The 15,601-nt window shown below is 53.3% G+C and overlaps 1 protein-coding gene across 6 annotated transcripts in view; it reads left to right on the top strand.

Moving 5' to 3' along the window:
• The first annotated feature begins 5,517 nt into the window (after positions 1-5,517).
• The window catches only part of SIDT2 (SID1 transmembrane family member 2), a 16,802-nt gene continuing 6,718 nt past the window's right edge, over positions 5,518-15,601 (top strand). The window contains exons 1-18 of one of the 6 annotated variants that reach the window (XM_029207838.1): positions 5,534-5,735; positions 7,365-7,486; positions 7,798-7,962; positions 8,051-8,096; positions 8,512-8,613; positions 8,722-8,805; positions 9,621-9,720; positions 9,918-9,983; positions 10,920-11,013; positions 11,361-11,413; positions 12,459-12,530; positions 12,677-12,757; positions 12,950-13,012; positions 13,825-13,943; positions 14,245-14,318; positions 14,427-14,493; positions 15,048-15,121; positions 15,266-15,389. In XM_029207838.1, coding sequence (XP_029063671.1) covers positions 5,553-5,735; positions 7,365-7,486; positions 7,798-7,962; positions 8,051-8,096; positions 8,512-8,613; positions 8,722-8,805; positions 9,621-9,720; positions 9,918-9,983; positions 10,920-11,013; positions 11,361-11,413; positions 12,459-12,530; positions 12,677-12,757; positions 12,950-13,012; positions 13,825-13,943; positions 14,245-14,318; positions 14,427-14,493; positions 15,048-15,121; positions 15,266-15,389 — 1,689 coding nt within the window. In that variant the 5' untranslated portion in view covers positions 5,534-5,552. The other 5 variants (XM_029207833.1, XM_029207834.1, XM_029207836.1 and 2 more) reach the window with 5 other exon arrangements.

The raw sequence follows: 15,601 nt of genomic DNA, 5'->3' as shown, positions 1-15,601 counted from the left end.
GAATTATGAAAGATACATGCACTCCAATATTCAGAGCAACATTATCTTCAGTTGCCAAGACGTGGAAGCAACCTAAGTGTCCATCAACAGATGAATGGATAAAGCAGATGTGGTATTATATACACGATGAGATACTACTCAGCCATAAAAAAGAATGAAATGTCACAATTTTCAGCAACATGGATGGACATGGAGGGTATTATGCTAAGTGAAATAAATCAGACAGAGAAAGACAAACACTGTAGGATATCACTTGTATGTAGAATCTAAAAAATACAACAAACTAGTGAATATAATAAAAAATAAGCAGACTCACAGATATAGAGAACAAACTAGAGGTTACCAGTGGGGAGAAGGAAGGGGGGAGGGGCAAGATAGCAGTAGGGAATAAAGAGGTACAAACTATTATGTGTTAAATAAGCTACAAGGATATATTGTACAACATGGGGAATATAGCCAATATTTTATAATAACTATAAGGAGTATAACCTTTAAAAATTGTGAATCACTATATTGTACACCTGTAACTTATATAATATTGTACATCAATATAATACAAGTATACTTCAATAAAAAATTAAAAAAGAACTAGATGGAATTAATAAAGATGGTTTTTTTAGGAAAAGTGAAGCTAGAAGAAAAAACTAGACTGGTTCAGAGGGACAAAAATATCGTGAATGAGAAAATCACCTTTGTGAAGACTCTAGGAACCAATGAAATAACAGAAACAGCTATACGATGTAGCCTGTGTCCGAGCCAGAGTGTAAAGAGAGGGGACCTGTTCTGATAAGAACAACTTGGAATAAGGACTGGGTAGCTGTATGTGATCTTTAGATACAGTCAGAGAGGAGTAAAATGTTCTTCAGTTGCATCTTCTGATTTCTTAGCCAGAGACCCAAGCTTTCTTGAAATAGGAGGATGGCTGGCTCAGTTTTATCAGTGATCTTTGGAGACACGGATTTGAGTTGATCAATTATTCATCTGCTTGTTTTCAGCAACCTGATGACCAGCCTCATTTCCTGGAAAGCCCTGATGTTGGTTCCATCACATAGCCACAGGGAACCAGATGCCTGAACGCACTGTGCACATTTCCCCTTCTGAATGGTGAAAACGAAGGTTTAGGAAATGCAGAGTGGCTGATCTGTCTCTGGCAGAACGTCCTGGCCACTCGGTCAAAGCTCTTCTCCCTTGACTCCCCTTCTACTCTTTAGACAATAGTTCAGGATGATGAATTCAGTCAAGCCCAGCTCCACTGTGTGCGGCATTTAGGAGGACAATGGAGATGAGAGGTGGATCCTGAAGGCTCAGAAACTGCAATTTGCCTAAGATGCACAATACAGGGAATTAAACATAGAACTTTCTGTCATCAAAGCCCTTCTTTTTTCCACAACACCATGAAGCTGTGGGATGGGTATGAGACCTTATCCCCAGAATGACAGAGTAAATACTGTACCTTTAACTGATTCCTAATCTGATGTGCACCCCCTTTTCACAGTCTTTGATGGAGAGATAAACAGACATGAGGGCAGCTCTGGGAAAGAACAGAACTTGCATGGTGGGAAGAAGGGCTGTACTCTTGCTTCTGGAGCTGCCTATACCCAGGACAATTCTATTTGAGCTCCAAGTAGATACACTGAGCCCTTTTTACGGTCACAGTGAAAACAGGGAACTTCAAGTTCATTTCCTTCGGGGGGGCTGGTTTTGCAACCTTTTTTTCTGGGTTAAAGTTATACCATTGGTTAATTCTAAAGTCTGTTTTGATTCTGCCACCCACCTACAGACACGGCCACTACCTACCACCCAGATTCCTAAATTACTCGATCGGATTCAGCTAATCCACCCTGCTGTTGGTGAGTCTTAAAGTCATTTTAACAATAGCCCTGAGCCAGCCGAAGCTTCCTTCCTGTCTTCTTGCTCCAAACTCTGAAAATCCTGTGACACAAAATGGAGCTGGACTCGTGGAAAGCTGTGAACCTTGTCAGCTGCCTGGTGAATGGTCCCATTTCCCAGGTCCTTTCTGCATTCAGGATCAGAAGGATGGCCCACAGGGAAATGAAAGGAAGTCATCCCGCCTTGTGACCCAACACTGCCCCCTTCATCACCAGGGCTGGGGTTGGGCTTTTTATATAACATGGCAGAGAATGCAGTAGCTGGGCCTATGCAGAAGGCCAGGGGGCCTGCCCTCAGGACTTGACATCCCTTTGCACTTAGAAGTCTGGCTTTGAGACCTAGCACTGCCCTTCTTTTACGCTGACTGCTGCAGCCAACATAAAAAGCCTTCTCTCCACTCAGGGCTGCCAAAACTCAGAAAGGGCCTATTCATAACAGGCTTGTGCTGTCTCTCCCTCTGGCCCCCAGCCCTCCTACCCACCGTGGGTGGGGCAGCAGGGCTGAGGAAAGTTCTGCAGACCTGAGAACAGCAAGAAAACACAGGGCTGCTGCCCTCCCACCCTGTCTGAACACTCAGGGTTAAGCCCTTGAGACCTTGAAGAAGGAAAAGATGTTGCCCGGAGAAAGGGAGCAAACAGAAATATTGATCATCCACAGTTGTTTGGCCCCAGATCGGTAGTTCTCAAAATTTATTGTGTATAGCAAACTTCTGGAGTGCTTCCTAAAATGCAGATTCCTGGGTTACACCTCTAGAGACTGTGATTCAAAAACTGCAAGTAGGGTCTCCATGAGCATTTTAAACAGGCCTAGAGGCACATTTTGCCCCCAAACCTGAGGCAGAGTTGGAATGTTTCTCCCCACCCCCAAGCCCAGCCTGGGATTATTCAGTACAGCCTCAGCACCAACCAGCCTATGGCAGAAATGCTCCAGTCCTCAACTTGTGGTCCCCACAGAACCTGGGAAATCTCCTGGCACAGACAGGGTAGACCAGTTAAATCACATCAGCCTCAGTGGGGAGCTCAAAGCTCAGGGTGGCAGTATTTCTTAGAGTTCCAGATTTACCGGGAGGTTTGTGATGAGGGAAAAAGTGAAGTCCAGTTGGAATGTGGAAATCTACATTGACTCTCCACACTGGGCTGCTGACTGCATGGAGGGCTCATTGTGAAGATACCTCTTGTAATCCTGAGGGTCCTCCGATTCCGATTCAGGTTTGTATAGATATGTGGGGTAGAGTACTGGACCAAGGCACAGGGGACTTTAGTGAGCTACTCATGAGCTGACTTTTTCTGGGCTTCGCTCTGCCTCTCTGTAAAATGAGGGGTTGGCCCAGGAGTCTGCTAAGGTTCTAGAGTTCTCTAGCCCCTGCAGCTTGCTTCTGTTCTTCATCCTCACGTATGAATGCTTGGGCAGGGGCTAGGTCTAATTCTCTCCCTCACTGTTTGCCCAGTATAACTAGAAGAGTACCTGGTACATAGTAGGTGCCCATTAAATATTTATTGCAGGAATGAATACATATTTATAACAGGTCATAAGCTAAAATAGTCCTCACTGGAACAATGCCCAGGTAGTAAGGCAGGGGCAGGGACTGAGGCTGCTGGAATCTTGCAAGCAAGAAAACCCTGACAAGCCAATGGCCTAGGTGGCTTCATCAGGGTATCTGACAACTTCAGAGGTGGACTTTCTTTCCCTTTAAACATATCTAATTTGTCTTAGGTATGTTCTTAGAATTTGTGTACACTGTAGAAAATTTATAAATTTTAAAAATATATTAAATGAATGTAAAGACCATCCAACCAGTGATCTTTCCTTTTTTCTTTCTTTCTTTCCTGAACTTGTCTATACTTTTGGAATTAGAGGAAAATGATATGATACATGTTATTTATTTACATTTATTTGTATTTATTTATTTTTGACTGCATTGGGTCTTCGTTGCTGCGCGCAGGCTTTCTTTAATTGGGGCCAGCGGGAGCTACTCTTTGTTGTGGTGTATGGGCTTCTCACTGTGGTGGCTTCTCTGTATGGCCTCTAGGCGCGGCCTTCAGTAGTCGTGGTGTGTGGCCTCAGTAGTTGTGGTGCAGGGGCTTAGTTGCTCCGCGGCACGTGGGATCTTCCCAGACCCCGTGTCCCCTGCATTGGCAGGCAGATTCTTAACCACTGCGCCGCCAGGGAAGCCCGATACATGTTATTTAAAAAGCCACCTGTAATTCAAGGGTGATCATTGCTAAATTTTATGCAGTTTTCAACGTTTTTCTATGCATGTCTATGTATTTGGAAAACATACTGTTTATATAGTGTCATAACCTGAATTCTCTGCTTGCATGTCCCTTAATGTCTTAAGCATCACTTTCAATGGCTTCATGATAATAGTACATTTAAGCACTCCCTCATTATGGACATTTAAGCTGTTTCCTTCCATTTAAGCTTTGTATTATAAGGATCACAGTGATAAGGATATTTGCCCACACTTTTTTTAATCTGTATTTCTTATTTCCTTAGGATAGCATCCCAGAAGTGGAATTATTTGGTCAAAGAGTGTAAAGCTCTTTAAGCTCATTGAGACGTGGTGCCCAACTATTTTGTAGAAGTTTCTTTCAACGAGCTTTGTAGCTGCCCCAGCAGAGAAACAACCCTTCGAGCTTGAAGGCATCCTTGAAGCTGTGTGGCCGCTGCAGTGGGAGGCGGGAACGCACAGGGTTCCTCGGGCATTTCTGTCTCGGATTCCCCTCCACGGGCAGTTTCCTAGTTCTTAGAAATTTTTCTTTTCTTAAGATAATTGGGAGAAAAAAAAACGTCCCAGGGGTGGAGGATGTTAGTGGTAATGGCAGTAGTGGTGGGGGTGAGGGTGACCCTTACGTGTGAAAAAGAGAATTTGTCAACAAGAATCCAACACTTGGAGATCCTTCACGGAAACATCCATCTAATCCAAAGTGAGCTTCCAGAGAAGGTCAGGATAATGAAAGAGGAGCCGGTAACAGGATAGGAGTGGGAGAAGGCCTCCAGCTGGAAAGCGGCGTCCCCTTTAAGACCCAAACCGAAGCCTGGCCCTTTAAATCTGTGTCAGTTTCCCCTGACGTCAGCGGGCGGGCCGGCAGCCCTGCTGTTTACCGCCCCGCGGCGTTGCTCACTCCCCGGAGTTCTGAGCACCGAAGCCGGCGCCCCAGAAACTCGCCGCGCCGCGCGGCGTCGGGTCGCTACCACCTATCACGACCCTCACCCTCAGACTCTCCTCCTTTCGCGGCCGACCCCGCCGCCGGCTTCCGCTCCCTTCCGCCCTCCCTCCCTCCCTCCCTCCCTCCCTCGCTCCCCTTTCCCGGCGTCTCCAGGCTCCCAGCAACTAGCCGCCTCCGGGCTGTCACGGCCCTGGCGGGCGCCCGCCGGGTCTCCCAGCCGTGCTCGGCCCCTCGCGAGCTGGGGCCCCTTCCTGTGGCCCGTACCCCAACCCCTCCCCACCCCCTCCCAGCCGCCCCATCCCCTCCCTGGCCGCTGAGAGCGCGTCTGCGGCTCCAGGGGAGGGACCGTTTCCTAATCTCAGGCCGAGGTTAAAGTTCTGGTCCTGGTGAGATGCTGGAAGCTGCGGCCAGAGCCGCAACCCGCCCTGGAGGTGACCTGTCGCTTATCGTCGCCGCCGCCGCTGCTGCCGCCACTGCCGCCCGGCCGGGGCCATGTTCGCTCTGGGCTTGCCCTTCTTGGCACTCTTGGTGGCCTCGGTCGAGAGCCATCTGGGGGTTCTGGGGCCTAAGAACGTCTCGCAGAAAGACGCCGAGTTTGAGCGCACCTACGTGGATGAGGTCAACAGCGAGCTGGTCAACATCTACACCTTCAACCATACTGTGACCCGCAACCGGGTGAGGGAAGGGGCTGGGCTCGGGGCTGGTGGTGCGTGGGCTAGCGGACCAGGGTTCCGCGATGCTGTCAGTCCCCAAGAACAGCCGCCCCACTGGGTTTCCCAGAACCACGCTGGACCCTCTTGCCAGCCCTTCTTCCTTTGCCAGGGATGTTTGTTCTGAAGCTACCAGTGGACAGTTTCTGAAGTTGCCTCTTTCCAATCTTCTCTTTGATCCCTTCCTTTCTACCAGCTGTAGTCTGAGCAGGACTGGCCTGCTCCCTACCCAGCACCCAGAGTCCGACAGTGCTGTGGGGTCTGGGAGCAAGGAAGCAGGCTTGCTACTGGGCTTGGCCCAGAAAACCCCAGGGGGATGAGACAGGCCCAAACTGAAAGGCTCTGCCTCCAGGGAGTTCTAACTGAGACTCCCCAGGGAAATAAATGCAGGACTTCCCAGGCTGCTGTAACTGCTGGGAACTTCCCAGCCCTCTTCCTTCCCTTGGAAAGACAGCTGGCCTTGTAAGTTGAAGGTGGTGGAGATACAGCCAACCCCAGGTTGGGTGGGAGGGGAGAAGGAGTTTGCCTACCATGGAGAAGCTTCCTCACCCTGATTTCTCTTTCATTTCTCCCCAGCTGTGAGTTGAACATGGGCACAGCTAGGTCTGGGAAGCCTAGACCCCAGGCAGGGCTGAGATTTGGAGCACTCTTGCAGCCTGGCTCACGGTCTCCTGCTCAGCTCTCACCAGGACTGGATTTACTAAGAAGTGGTGGAGTTCAGAATGGGAATCTGATTTTTTTTTTTTTTTCAGAATGGGGAGGGATTGGGTTTTGATGGCAGGCCAGGATCTGCCTTCAGTGCCTGGTTCTCTGAAGTTTGATCTCATCCAACTTAGAGTCCTTTCTCTTTTTGCCCCCATATGTGGGGTTACCCTGAGAACGGTGGCCTCTATCCGTCTGGGAGGTGCTGCCCTAAGGGCTTGGGTTTCAGCAGCCCAATAACAAGCAATCCCAGGATTTATTTTATTTTATTTTTTTCTTTAAGCTCCGACTGTCCTATATACTTTCCTCCATAGTGCCAATGGTGGGAGTGTCTCCATTTTATAGAGGGGGATGTTGAGGCTCAGAGATGTGAAGTGACTTTTCCACAGCCCTATCCCTTGGTCAGAGCTAAGGATAGAACTTGGCCTTCTTGGCTTTCAACGATCCCTGTTTCCCCACCTCCCCGTGGCCTCTGGCTGCCAGATGAGTTGTAGAATAGGAACTTCCTGGCTCACAAGGAAGAAGGTTGGGGAGCACTTCTTGCTCTCCCGTGTCCCTGTGTGTGCGCATGTGTGTACATGCACGTGTGTGCAGACGCATGTGTGTGCAGGCATGTGCATCTGTGAACTTTTATAGCAATGGGGTATGCTGGGGATGCCTGAGGTCTCCATTGTGTTTCCCATCCTCTCCCCTAAGTCCCTCCTGGAGTCTGGGGGCTGCTCTGGCAGATGAAGGGGCATAAGTAGCTCCCCAGCTCGACCTGGATGGGGAAAGCACAAAGCCGTCTGCTTGAGGGAGGGCAGAGCTCACAGTCTCTGGAGCCATGTGTTCCCCTGGCAGAATTAGAGTCACCACGGGCTTGACTTAGGGACATTTCCGTGTCATCTTGCAGACAGAGGGCGTGAGAGTGTCCGTGAATGTCCTGAACAAGCAGAAGGGGGCTCCTTTGCTGTTTGTGGTCCGCCAGAAGGAGGCGGTGGTGTCCTTCCAGGTGCCCCTGATCCTGCGAGGGATGTGAGTAGGACCTGGGGACCAGGGAGGGGGGGTAGGCCCAGGCCAGGCCTTGCCCAGAGCCTCACTCAGGGCCTTGTCCAGGGCCCCCGACCACCTGGGTGCCCCTCTGTTTCTCCTCCCCATTCCCCGAGCCAGGAGGCTGGTCAACGGCACAAGGGCCCAGCCAGCTGACCTGGAGCTTGTCAGCCTAGTGGAGGTGGGGTAGGGAGGTAGTGGGACCAGAGCGGAGGAATTGGGGCTCTGCTCCCCTGGAGTGGCATGCTGGCTGTCATGGAACCGTAGTCATGTCTCATCTCTGCCTCGGACCATAGGTTTCAGCGCAAGTACCTCTACCAAAAGGTGGAACGAACGCTGTGTCAGCCCCCCACCAAGAATGAGTCCGAGGTCCAGTTCTTCTACGTGGATGTGTCCACCCTGTCACCAGTCAACACCACGTACCAGCTCCGCGTCAGCCGAATGGATGACTTCGTGCTCAGGTGTGCAGGGGAGAGCGAGGGGGCCACGGGACTGGCCTCCTTCACAAGCTCTGGGAGTAACGGTGGGGGGCTCTTCTCTGCCCCACAGGACCGGAGAGCAGTTCAGCTTTAATACCACGGCGGCGCAGCCCCAGGTAAGACCTCCCTGTCAACGGTCCCTCCAGAGGAGAAATGGGGAAGCTTGAACTTGGGGGTGGGAGTGGTCAGCACTCTTTGCCAGGAGTTTCAGGTTGGTTGTACTCTCTGTGGAGGACTCTCTAGAAGCAGGAGCACTTGCCCTAAGGTGGCGGGGAACACACAGTATAGGAAGTGCAGAGACATGGGGTCTGGCTGCCATCTTTCCTACTTGCCCCTTGGGCACTGTCCTGAGTGCCCAGCTGAGGCTGAGGGGAGTGGTGTATGGGAAATGGACCTGCTTGTGGGCAAGGCCTTTCTTCCCAGAGAGCCTCCAGTGCCCAACCCTGGGAGGATTCACACTCTTCCCTTCTAGAGGGGCAAAGAGAGCATCCTCATGGGATGGGGCTCTCCCCGCCCTCCCTATGCCCTCAGTACTTCAAGTATGAGTTCCCGGAAGGAGTGGACTCAGTCATTGTCAAGGTGACCTCCAACGAGGCCTTCCCCTGCTCAGTCATCTCCATCCAGGATGTCCTGGTAAGTAACCTGCCCTTTTACTCTCCACCAGTGGATAGCAGGGCTGCTGAAGAGAGGGGACAGGGCCCAGGACCCTGCCCATCTGTCTGTCCCCTCCTCCCTCTGTAGTGCCCTGTCTATGACCTAGACAACAACGTAGCCTTCATTGGCATGTACCAGACTATGACCAAGAAGGCAGCCATCACCGTGCAGGTAGGAAATGGGCATGGCCCGATGGGGGATGTGGCCAGGTGATTAGCTTTCCTAACCCTCTCTTCTTTTCCCCTGCCCCATTCCTACCCTACCCACAGGACTGAGTCTTGGCCGTCCAGTCCCTGAGACTTTGGGTCCCCTGATATATGCAAGCATTGAATCACAATCCCAGTTGCCTTTGGGGACAGGAAAGAGCAGAGTACCCTTTATGGCTGCTCTGTACACTTCATTCACCACAGCTGGGAGAGGAAAGGGCCCTGGCTGGTGATGAGGGCTGCCCTTGGCAAAGGCTGAAGCCTGCGCTGGGGGCAGGGAGGGAGAGGCATGTGTTCAGCTCACGACATCCAGGTGTGCAGCTGATGGAGGCACCACGGCCCCTCCACTTTTTCTCCTGACTGATGCCCAGGCTGTAATAGGGCACCCATGGGTTCCATGATGATGGGGCATACCCTCATTTGCTCACCTGGCAGTAGTGTTAGTGCAGGGTATGGGCTCTGGAGTCAGATGATCCTGGCTCTACCGCTTACTGGCAGTGTGACCCTAAGCTAACGTCCAACAGGGATAATGATAGTACTTACTCGTAAGGATCTTTGTGAGGATTCAGTAAAATAATATATGAGCAAAGAGTCTAGCATAGTGTCTGGCCTGACACTGTGTATTCAGGCCAGACAGGGTTAGGCATTCAGAAAAGGATGGTGATGGCGATGACAAATGATGACGGTGCTGTGATGATGGCAGTCATCTTCGTCATCACTATCCTTACCGTCCTCCTCATCGTCACCATCATTGCCATTATCACCGTCCTCACCCTGCAGCGCAAAGACTTCCCCAGCAACAGCTTTTACGTGGTAGTGGTGGTGAAAACTGAAGACCAAGCCTGTGGAGGCTCCCTGCCTTTCTACCCCTTTATAGAAGGTACATTTTGTGCCCTGGGCCTGGCCAGGGGTGGGAGGGCTTGGACACTTCCTGGGAGGTAAAAGAGCCTGTGTGGCTGATTGTTGGATCTGATGGGATGTGGGTTTCTGGCTCCAGACTCTCCCAGGCCTGGTCCCACCAACTCTAGCCAAGCTCCAGGCAGGCACTGGTTTGCCATTTTGCCATTTTACTTCCAGATGAACCGGTCGATCAGGGGCACCGCCAGAAAACCCTGTCAGTGTTGGTCTCTCGAGCAGTCACGTGTGAGTGTGGGTGGCTGAGTGGGGATGGCCTGGCCACTGGCTCTTCTTTCAGGCCTGGGGTAGGGAGTGTTCTCTGAATGGGAAGGGTGAGGAGGACCTACTCGAGCAGGCTGACAGGGTAGGAAGGAGGAGTGGTCTTGGAGGGCTTCATGATGGGGGATGGGGGGATGGGGGGGGCGGCGGGAGGGTGAGTAACGTGCTTTGGAGCATCCATGAGTAAAGAGATTGAGGGACTGAGTTCTAGATCTGTCTCTGCCACTGTGGGCAGTGTAATCTCATTGAGCCTCAGTTTCCCCATCTCTGTAACAGGAGTAATAGAATCTGTTAGTCTCTATTAGTCTCACTAAGTCGGCTTAGCACAAAATTAGTAGGAAAGTTCCAGGCCCCTTAGTCATGCTCGATAAATGTTTACTGAGTGATTGAATAGAGCCCTTTGTAAACTGGAAAGTATAAGATAAAAATAAAGGATTGTGACGGAAGGGGAAAGAAGCTGCCTCTCCTACATGGATTCCTTATTCAGCACATTTGTTTTGAGTCCCTTCTGTGTGCTTGGTGCTGTGCTCTAGCTGTGGTCCTTAGGGTGCCCCTGTCTAGAGCCTGTTGCTATTCAGGGTGCCGAAGGCTGTGAGGAACCCAGGACAGTCACTGTGGGAGGTCAGGGCAGAGAAAGCCTCCTAGAGGACACAGCTCCTCAGCTGTGTTTTGAAGGTTAAGTCAAGGAGGGGTCTTGGAGAAAGAAGTAGGGGAGAAAGTTCTAGCAGAGGGAGCTGTGTGAGCAGAGCCAGGAATCATATCGAGTTTGGCATATTGTTGGCACTGGCTGGGTCATTCCACCTGAGGGGAGACGTGGAGAGAGATGAGCCTGGTCCCTGCGTGCTGTGATGGGCAGGCTTGGAAAGTACTGGTGTATTTTCCTTCCCACTTCCCTGCCCACAGCCGAGGCCTACGTTGGCGGTATGCTCTTTTGCCTGGGCATATTTCTCTCCTTCTACCTGCTTACCGTGCTCCTGGCCTGCTGGGAGAACTGGAGGTAAAGTGGGACTGCTGGGCCCTCCCCTGCTCTGGGGTAGGTCAGGCATGGGGAAATGGCCTGGCCGGATCTGTGTGGCCCTGGATAATCGCCATCCACGAGGCATAGGAATGCAGGTCCCTGTGAGGGTCTGAGGTCCCTGGGCCTCTGCTCTGGAAACCAACCCCGCCCCTCAACCTTCTTCCCAAGCAGGGAGACCCCGCATTGCTTCCCAGCCTGGGAGGACCCCTGGGATCATGGATGGAGGACAGGGTTATGGGGTGGAGAGGGTGGAAGGCAGGCCAGCCCAGCATAGGAGGGATCCTCCGGCTGCCCTTCTGGTTTGTCTGTGGATTCCGTCCCTGCAGGCAGAGGAAGAAGAGCCTTCTGGTGGCCGTGGACCGAGCCTGCCCAGAAAGCGGTACCTCCAGAGGGTCTGGGTCGGTGGGCTGTTTGCTTTGTGGTTTGGTGGGGATAGTGGTGGATGGTTCCCTTGGGGGTTGGAGGAGGAAGGTCCCACTGAGGGCTTCTGGATGTTCAGATAGGGAGTAACACTGTAGGTGGACATGGGGCTGGGGCAGTGTGCCTGTTGGTCCCTAACGTGCCTGTCTTCAAGACTGTCACTTGATTCATTCAGTGTCTGAGTCTAGGTACGCTGTCTGCCGCTTCAGAGAACGCGACTCACTGTCTCTGGGATTATTAACCTTTCGTTCTCTTTCCCCTTCTTCTACCCCTCTCTCTCTGTCCTCCCTCCTGCTTGGGACCTTCTTTCTCAGCTTCTCTCCTTGGTAAGCTCCAGGTGCTGTGGGCGGAGGAGCTGGAGTCCAGAGTGGGGAGGGGGAGGGGAAGTAGAGGGGTGTCTGGGTGGGACCCGGGCAGGCTGATGCTGGTCTGTCCTTGCTGCTGGTAACTTAGATGGTCAATTCCTTGACTTTGCTGTCTTTCTAGGGAGGAAAGAGGAGGCTGAGAGTTTCCAATGGGGCAGGTGGTGGTGGTGGGATAGGTGTTTGCTGGTATAGGTTCTTATTCTTTGCTGCCGCCATGGCCCCTCTGTGTCTCTCTTTGGATTCTTCCTTCCCCCTTCTCCCTGGCTTGCAGCCTCTCTCTGCTTCCAAGGCTAAGGGGTCCTTGACTTCTTTCTTTCTTTTTCTTTTTTTTTTTATGACTCATAAATTATAGTTTATTGAATTTTTAGAAACAGAATAATTAAGCATTGCAAATTTGTTTTAACATTTCTGTTGAAAAACCTTTAAAGTGTATTACATACATACTTTAATAACCGCAATATACTCTATGATATTTAATTTTTCATGGTAACAGAGGGCTTTGAATATTAATCAGTATGCTAAATACTGAACTACTGTAATATGTGCAAGAGATTTCCTGGTACATCATTCTCATTTTAGCCCGGTAGCACCCTGCAGGTGAGGAAGGTCATGTAAGGGGTCCCTGACTTCTTGTTGCAGGTCACCCTCGGGTCCTGGCCGATTCCTTCCCTGGCAGCTCCCCGTACGAGGGCTACAACTACGGCTCCTTTGGTACGCGTCCGCACTTGAGCTCATGCTTGCCCACTCGCCGGGTCACCACCTCCAGGGTGGCCTCCTCGGCGCCCCCTGGAGACGGGTCCAGAGTCCCCTGCCCTGAGGTCTCTTCTGCCTGCCTCACCATTTACTATTCCCTACAGAGAATGGTTCCGGCTCCACTGGATCCACCGACGGTCTGGTTGGCAGCGCGGGCCCTGGGGACCTCTCCTATAATTACCAGGGTGAGTGGGCCAGGCGGGGCAGAGCTGTGCGGTGCAGGGCTGGTGCTGGCTGCATGAACCGTGACGGTGGGCGGTTGCCTCTTCTGCCAGACGCTGGAACCAGGGAAGGGCTTGCTGTCTCCCCACCCCTCTCCTCCTTCATCCCTTTCTCCTTGGTCCCACTTCCCCGGTAACTTTCCCTTTCCTTTGAAGGGCACGACCAGTTCAAGCGGCGCCTCCCCTTTGGCCAGATGCGGCAGCTGTGCATTGCCATGGGTAGATGTGGGGAGGGCGAGTGCTGCTCTACCAATCAGCTCCTGCCAGGGCGGTTGACTGGAGCCAGAAGGCTCTAGGACCAGAAAGATGCTTTGTGCATGGCTTCCCCATCTAATGCCCATCTAATGCCAATAGCTCGTGTGTCTTTTGAGATAGGCAGGCACCGGCCCCTGATGCTGGCAAGCTGGCACCCCAGCCTCCCCCAGGCCAGATATTCTGGTTGGCTGTTGTGTTTCCCAGCACCTCACTCTCTGGCCTTCTGGGGCTCATGGGCCAGGGTGTCATGTCCTGGCCCCAGGGGCCTTTGGTCAGCAAGGTTACAGGAGGAAGCTTCCGAAGGCACAAGAAAAGAACAGGATAAAGGATTAGAGAGGAGGCAGCCTCTTACCCTTGCCTGCACCCCAGGGCCCACTGGGTCTTTACCCAGTGGGGGCCAAGGCAGTGTCTTCTCAGAACCCACACAGCTGGGCATCTTCTAATCAGCGTGACTTCTGCCAAATTCAGTCCTGCTGCTCATGTCTGGGGCCCGGGGTCTGCTCAGTGTCCTGGCCTGGAAGCCTAGCTCAGTGAGGTGGCAGGGCTGGAGCGGTCCCTGTTTGGTGGCCTCTTCGCAGAGTCCACCCTTGTTGCCCTCAAGGACTTAGGAGCACCCGATACCTCCTCCCCAGGCCTGAGCCCACCTCTAACCCCGCTCTGAGCCCACAGTTTGCCTCTTCCCACTGCCTAGTAATTGTGACAATTGTCCCAGGTGGGTGGGGACAGACCTTGGGTTCTGTGCCCACTAGGTTACCCTTCTCCCCTTTCTGCCCCAGACCATTCCCTTGATCCTGTGGGCACCCGGCCACGACTGGACTCCATGAGCTCTGTGGAGGAGGACGACTATGACACATTGGCCGACATCGATTCAGACAAGAATGTCATTCGCACCAAGGTGTGACCCCACGTGGGTTGGCCCTGGTCACGGGTTCCCAATGAAGGGAGATTGTGTGTTCAGCCCCAGCGTATCTCCCCACTGGGTGGCATGTTATGAAAGCAAAGGGAAGGAGCTTGGCTGGGGTGGCACAGATTCCAGGGGAAATTGACTCGGCTCCCAGCCCTCTGGACTGCCCAGAACCCGGCCCGCTGGAATTCTGGCCTGTGGGAGGGAGGCCCCCCCATGTCCTCCTCTAACCTGGGCGAGAGGGGCTTCTCTGGGGCAGTGGGGCAGGGGGCTCACTCCAGCTTCTCCCCAGCAATACCTCTGCGTGGCTGACCTGGCACGCAAGGACAAACGCGTCCTGCGGAAAAAGTACCAGATCTACTTCTGGTGAGTGGGCGGAGCAGGCCGGCCTTCCTGTCATTGGCAGGACAGTGCGGTGGGTTCTCGGGTTCTTCCTCGGTGCTGCCACCTCACCGCCACCCTCCCACTCCTCAGGAACATTGCCACCATTGCTGTCTTCTATGCACTTCCTGTGGTGCAGCTGGTGATCACCTACCAGACGGTGAGCGGGCAGGGGCCGGCTCCCCAGGGCCCATGCTAAATGCCCTCGAGGAGCTGCCACAGGCTGGGACAATGCCCCAGTGCAGAGCCTTCCAGCCTGCGGCTTTGGAGCCAGCACAGGTCCTAGGTCATGGGTCCCGGGTTCCCATCCCAACTCTGCCTTACCATCTGGGTGGCCTTGAGCAAGTCACTCAACCTCCCTGAGCCTCAGTCGGTTCATCTGCAAAATGGGGGCAGCATGCCAGCAATGGTGGCACCTCCCCCAGGTCATGGGGATTTATGAAACGAAAGTGCTGGGACTTTGTAAGTCTCGGTTTCCCTTCCCTCTTCTCTGTACTGTGGGGCAAGAACCTCCGTCATGGTCATGCCTCAGGGTTTTCAGCCACACCTAGCGAGGGGGGCAGTGACTTTACCAAAAATGGGGCTTGCTGGTGTCAAGTGCACACATGTGCTGGCCGTGGCGGCACCTCCCATCCGTTGCAGAACGTGACTGGTGGTGGCGCAGGCTGTGGACTGAGGCACTTTAGCAGTGCCCCCTCCCTGCTCCCGCTGCAGGTGGTGAATGTCACAGGGAACCAGGACATCTGCTACTACAACTTCCTCTGCGCCCACCCTCTAGGCAACCTCAGGTGGGGATCCACTTGGGAGGAGGCCCCTTTTCCCGTCGTACGGTGAACCAGGGCAGGGGCAGGGGCTCTGCAAATGCCCGCCTCGGGTGGGGAAGTGGCCAGGGCATGAGGCCGAGGCAACGTGCCCGCTGTCGCCCCTTCCAGCGCTTTCAACAACATCCTCAGCAACCTGGGGTACATCCTGCTGGGGCTGCTCTTCCTGCTGGTCATCCTGCAGCGGGAGATCAACCACAACCGGGCCCTGCTGCGCAACGACCTCTACGCCCTGGTGAGGAGCGCTCGCCTGCCCGCTGACGCCTCAGACCCTTCCTAGCAGGCGGGGCCCTGCACAGCCCTGCCCAGCCCTGCCCAGCCCTGCCCTGCCCAGCCCTGCCCTGCCCTGCCCAGCCCTGTCCAGCCCTGCCCTGCCCAGCCCTGCCCTGCCCTGCCCTGCCCTGCCCAGCCCAGCCCTGCCCAGCCCAGCCCTGCCCAGCCCTGCCC

The sequence above is a fragment of the Monodon monoceros genome, unplaced genomic scaffold, assembly GCF_005190385.1.
Source record: "Monodon monoceros isolate NGI ecotype Baffin Bay Population unplaced genomic scaffold, NGI_Narwhal_1 Super_Scaffold_7, whole genome shotgun sequence".
In the NCBI taxonomy this organism is placed as follows: Eukaryota; Metazoa; Chordata; class Mammalia; order Artiodactyla; family Monodontidae; genus Monodon; species Monodon monoceros.
The sequence above is the reverse complement of the archived record's forward strand: the minus strand, read 5'-3'. Positions and strand labels throughout refer to the sequence as shown.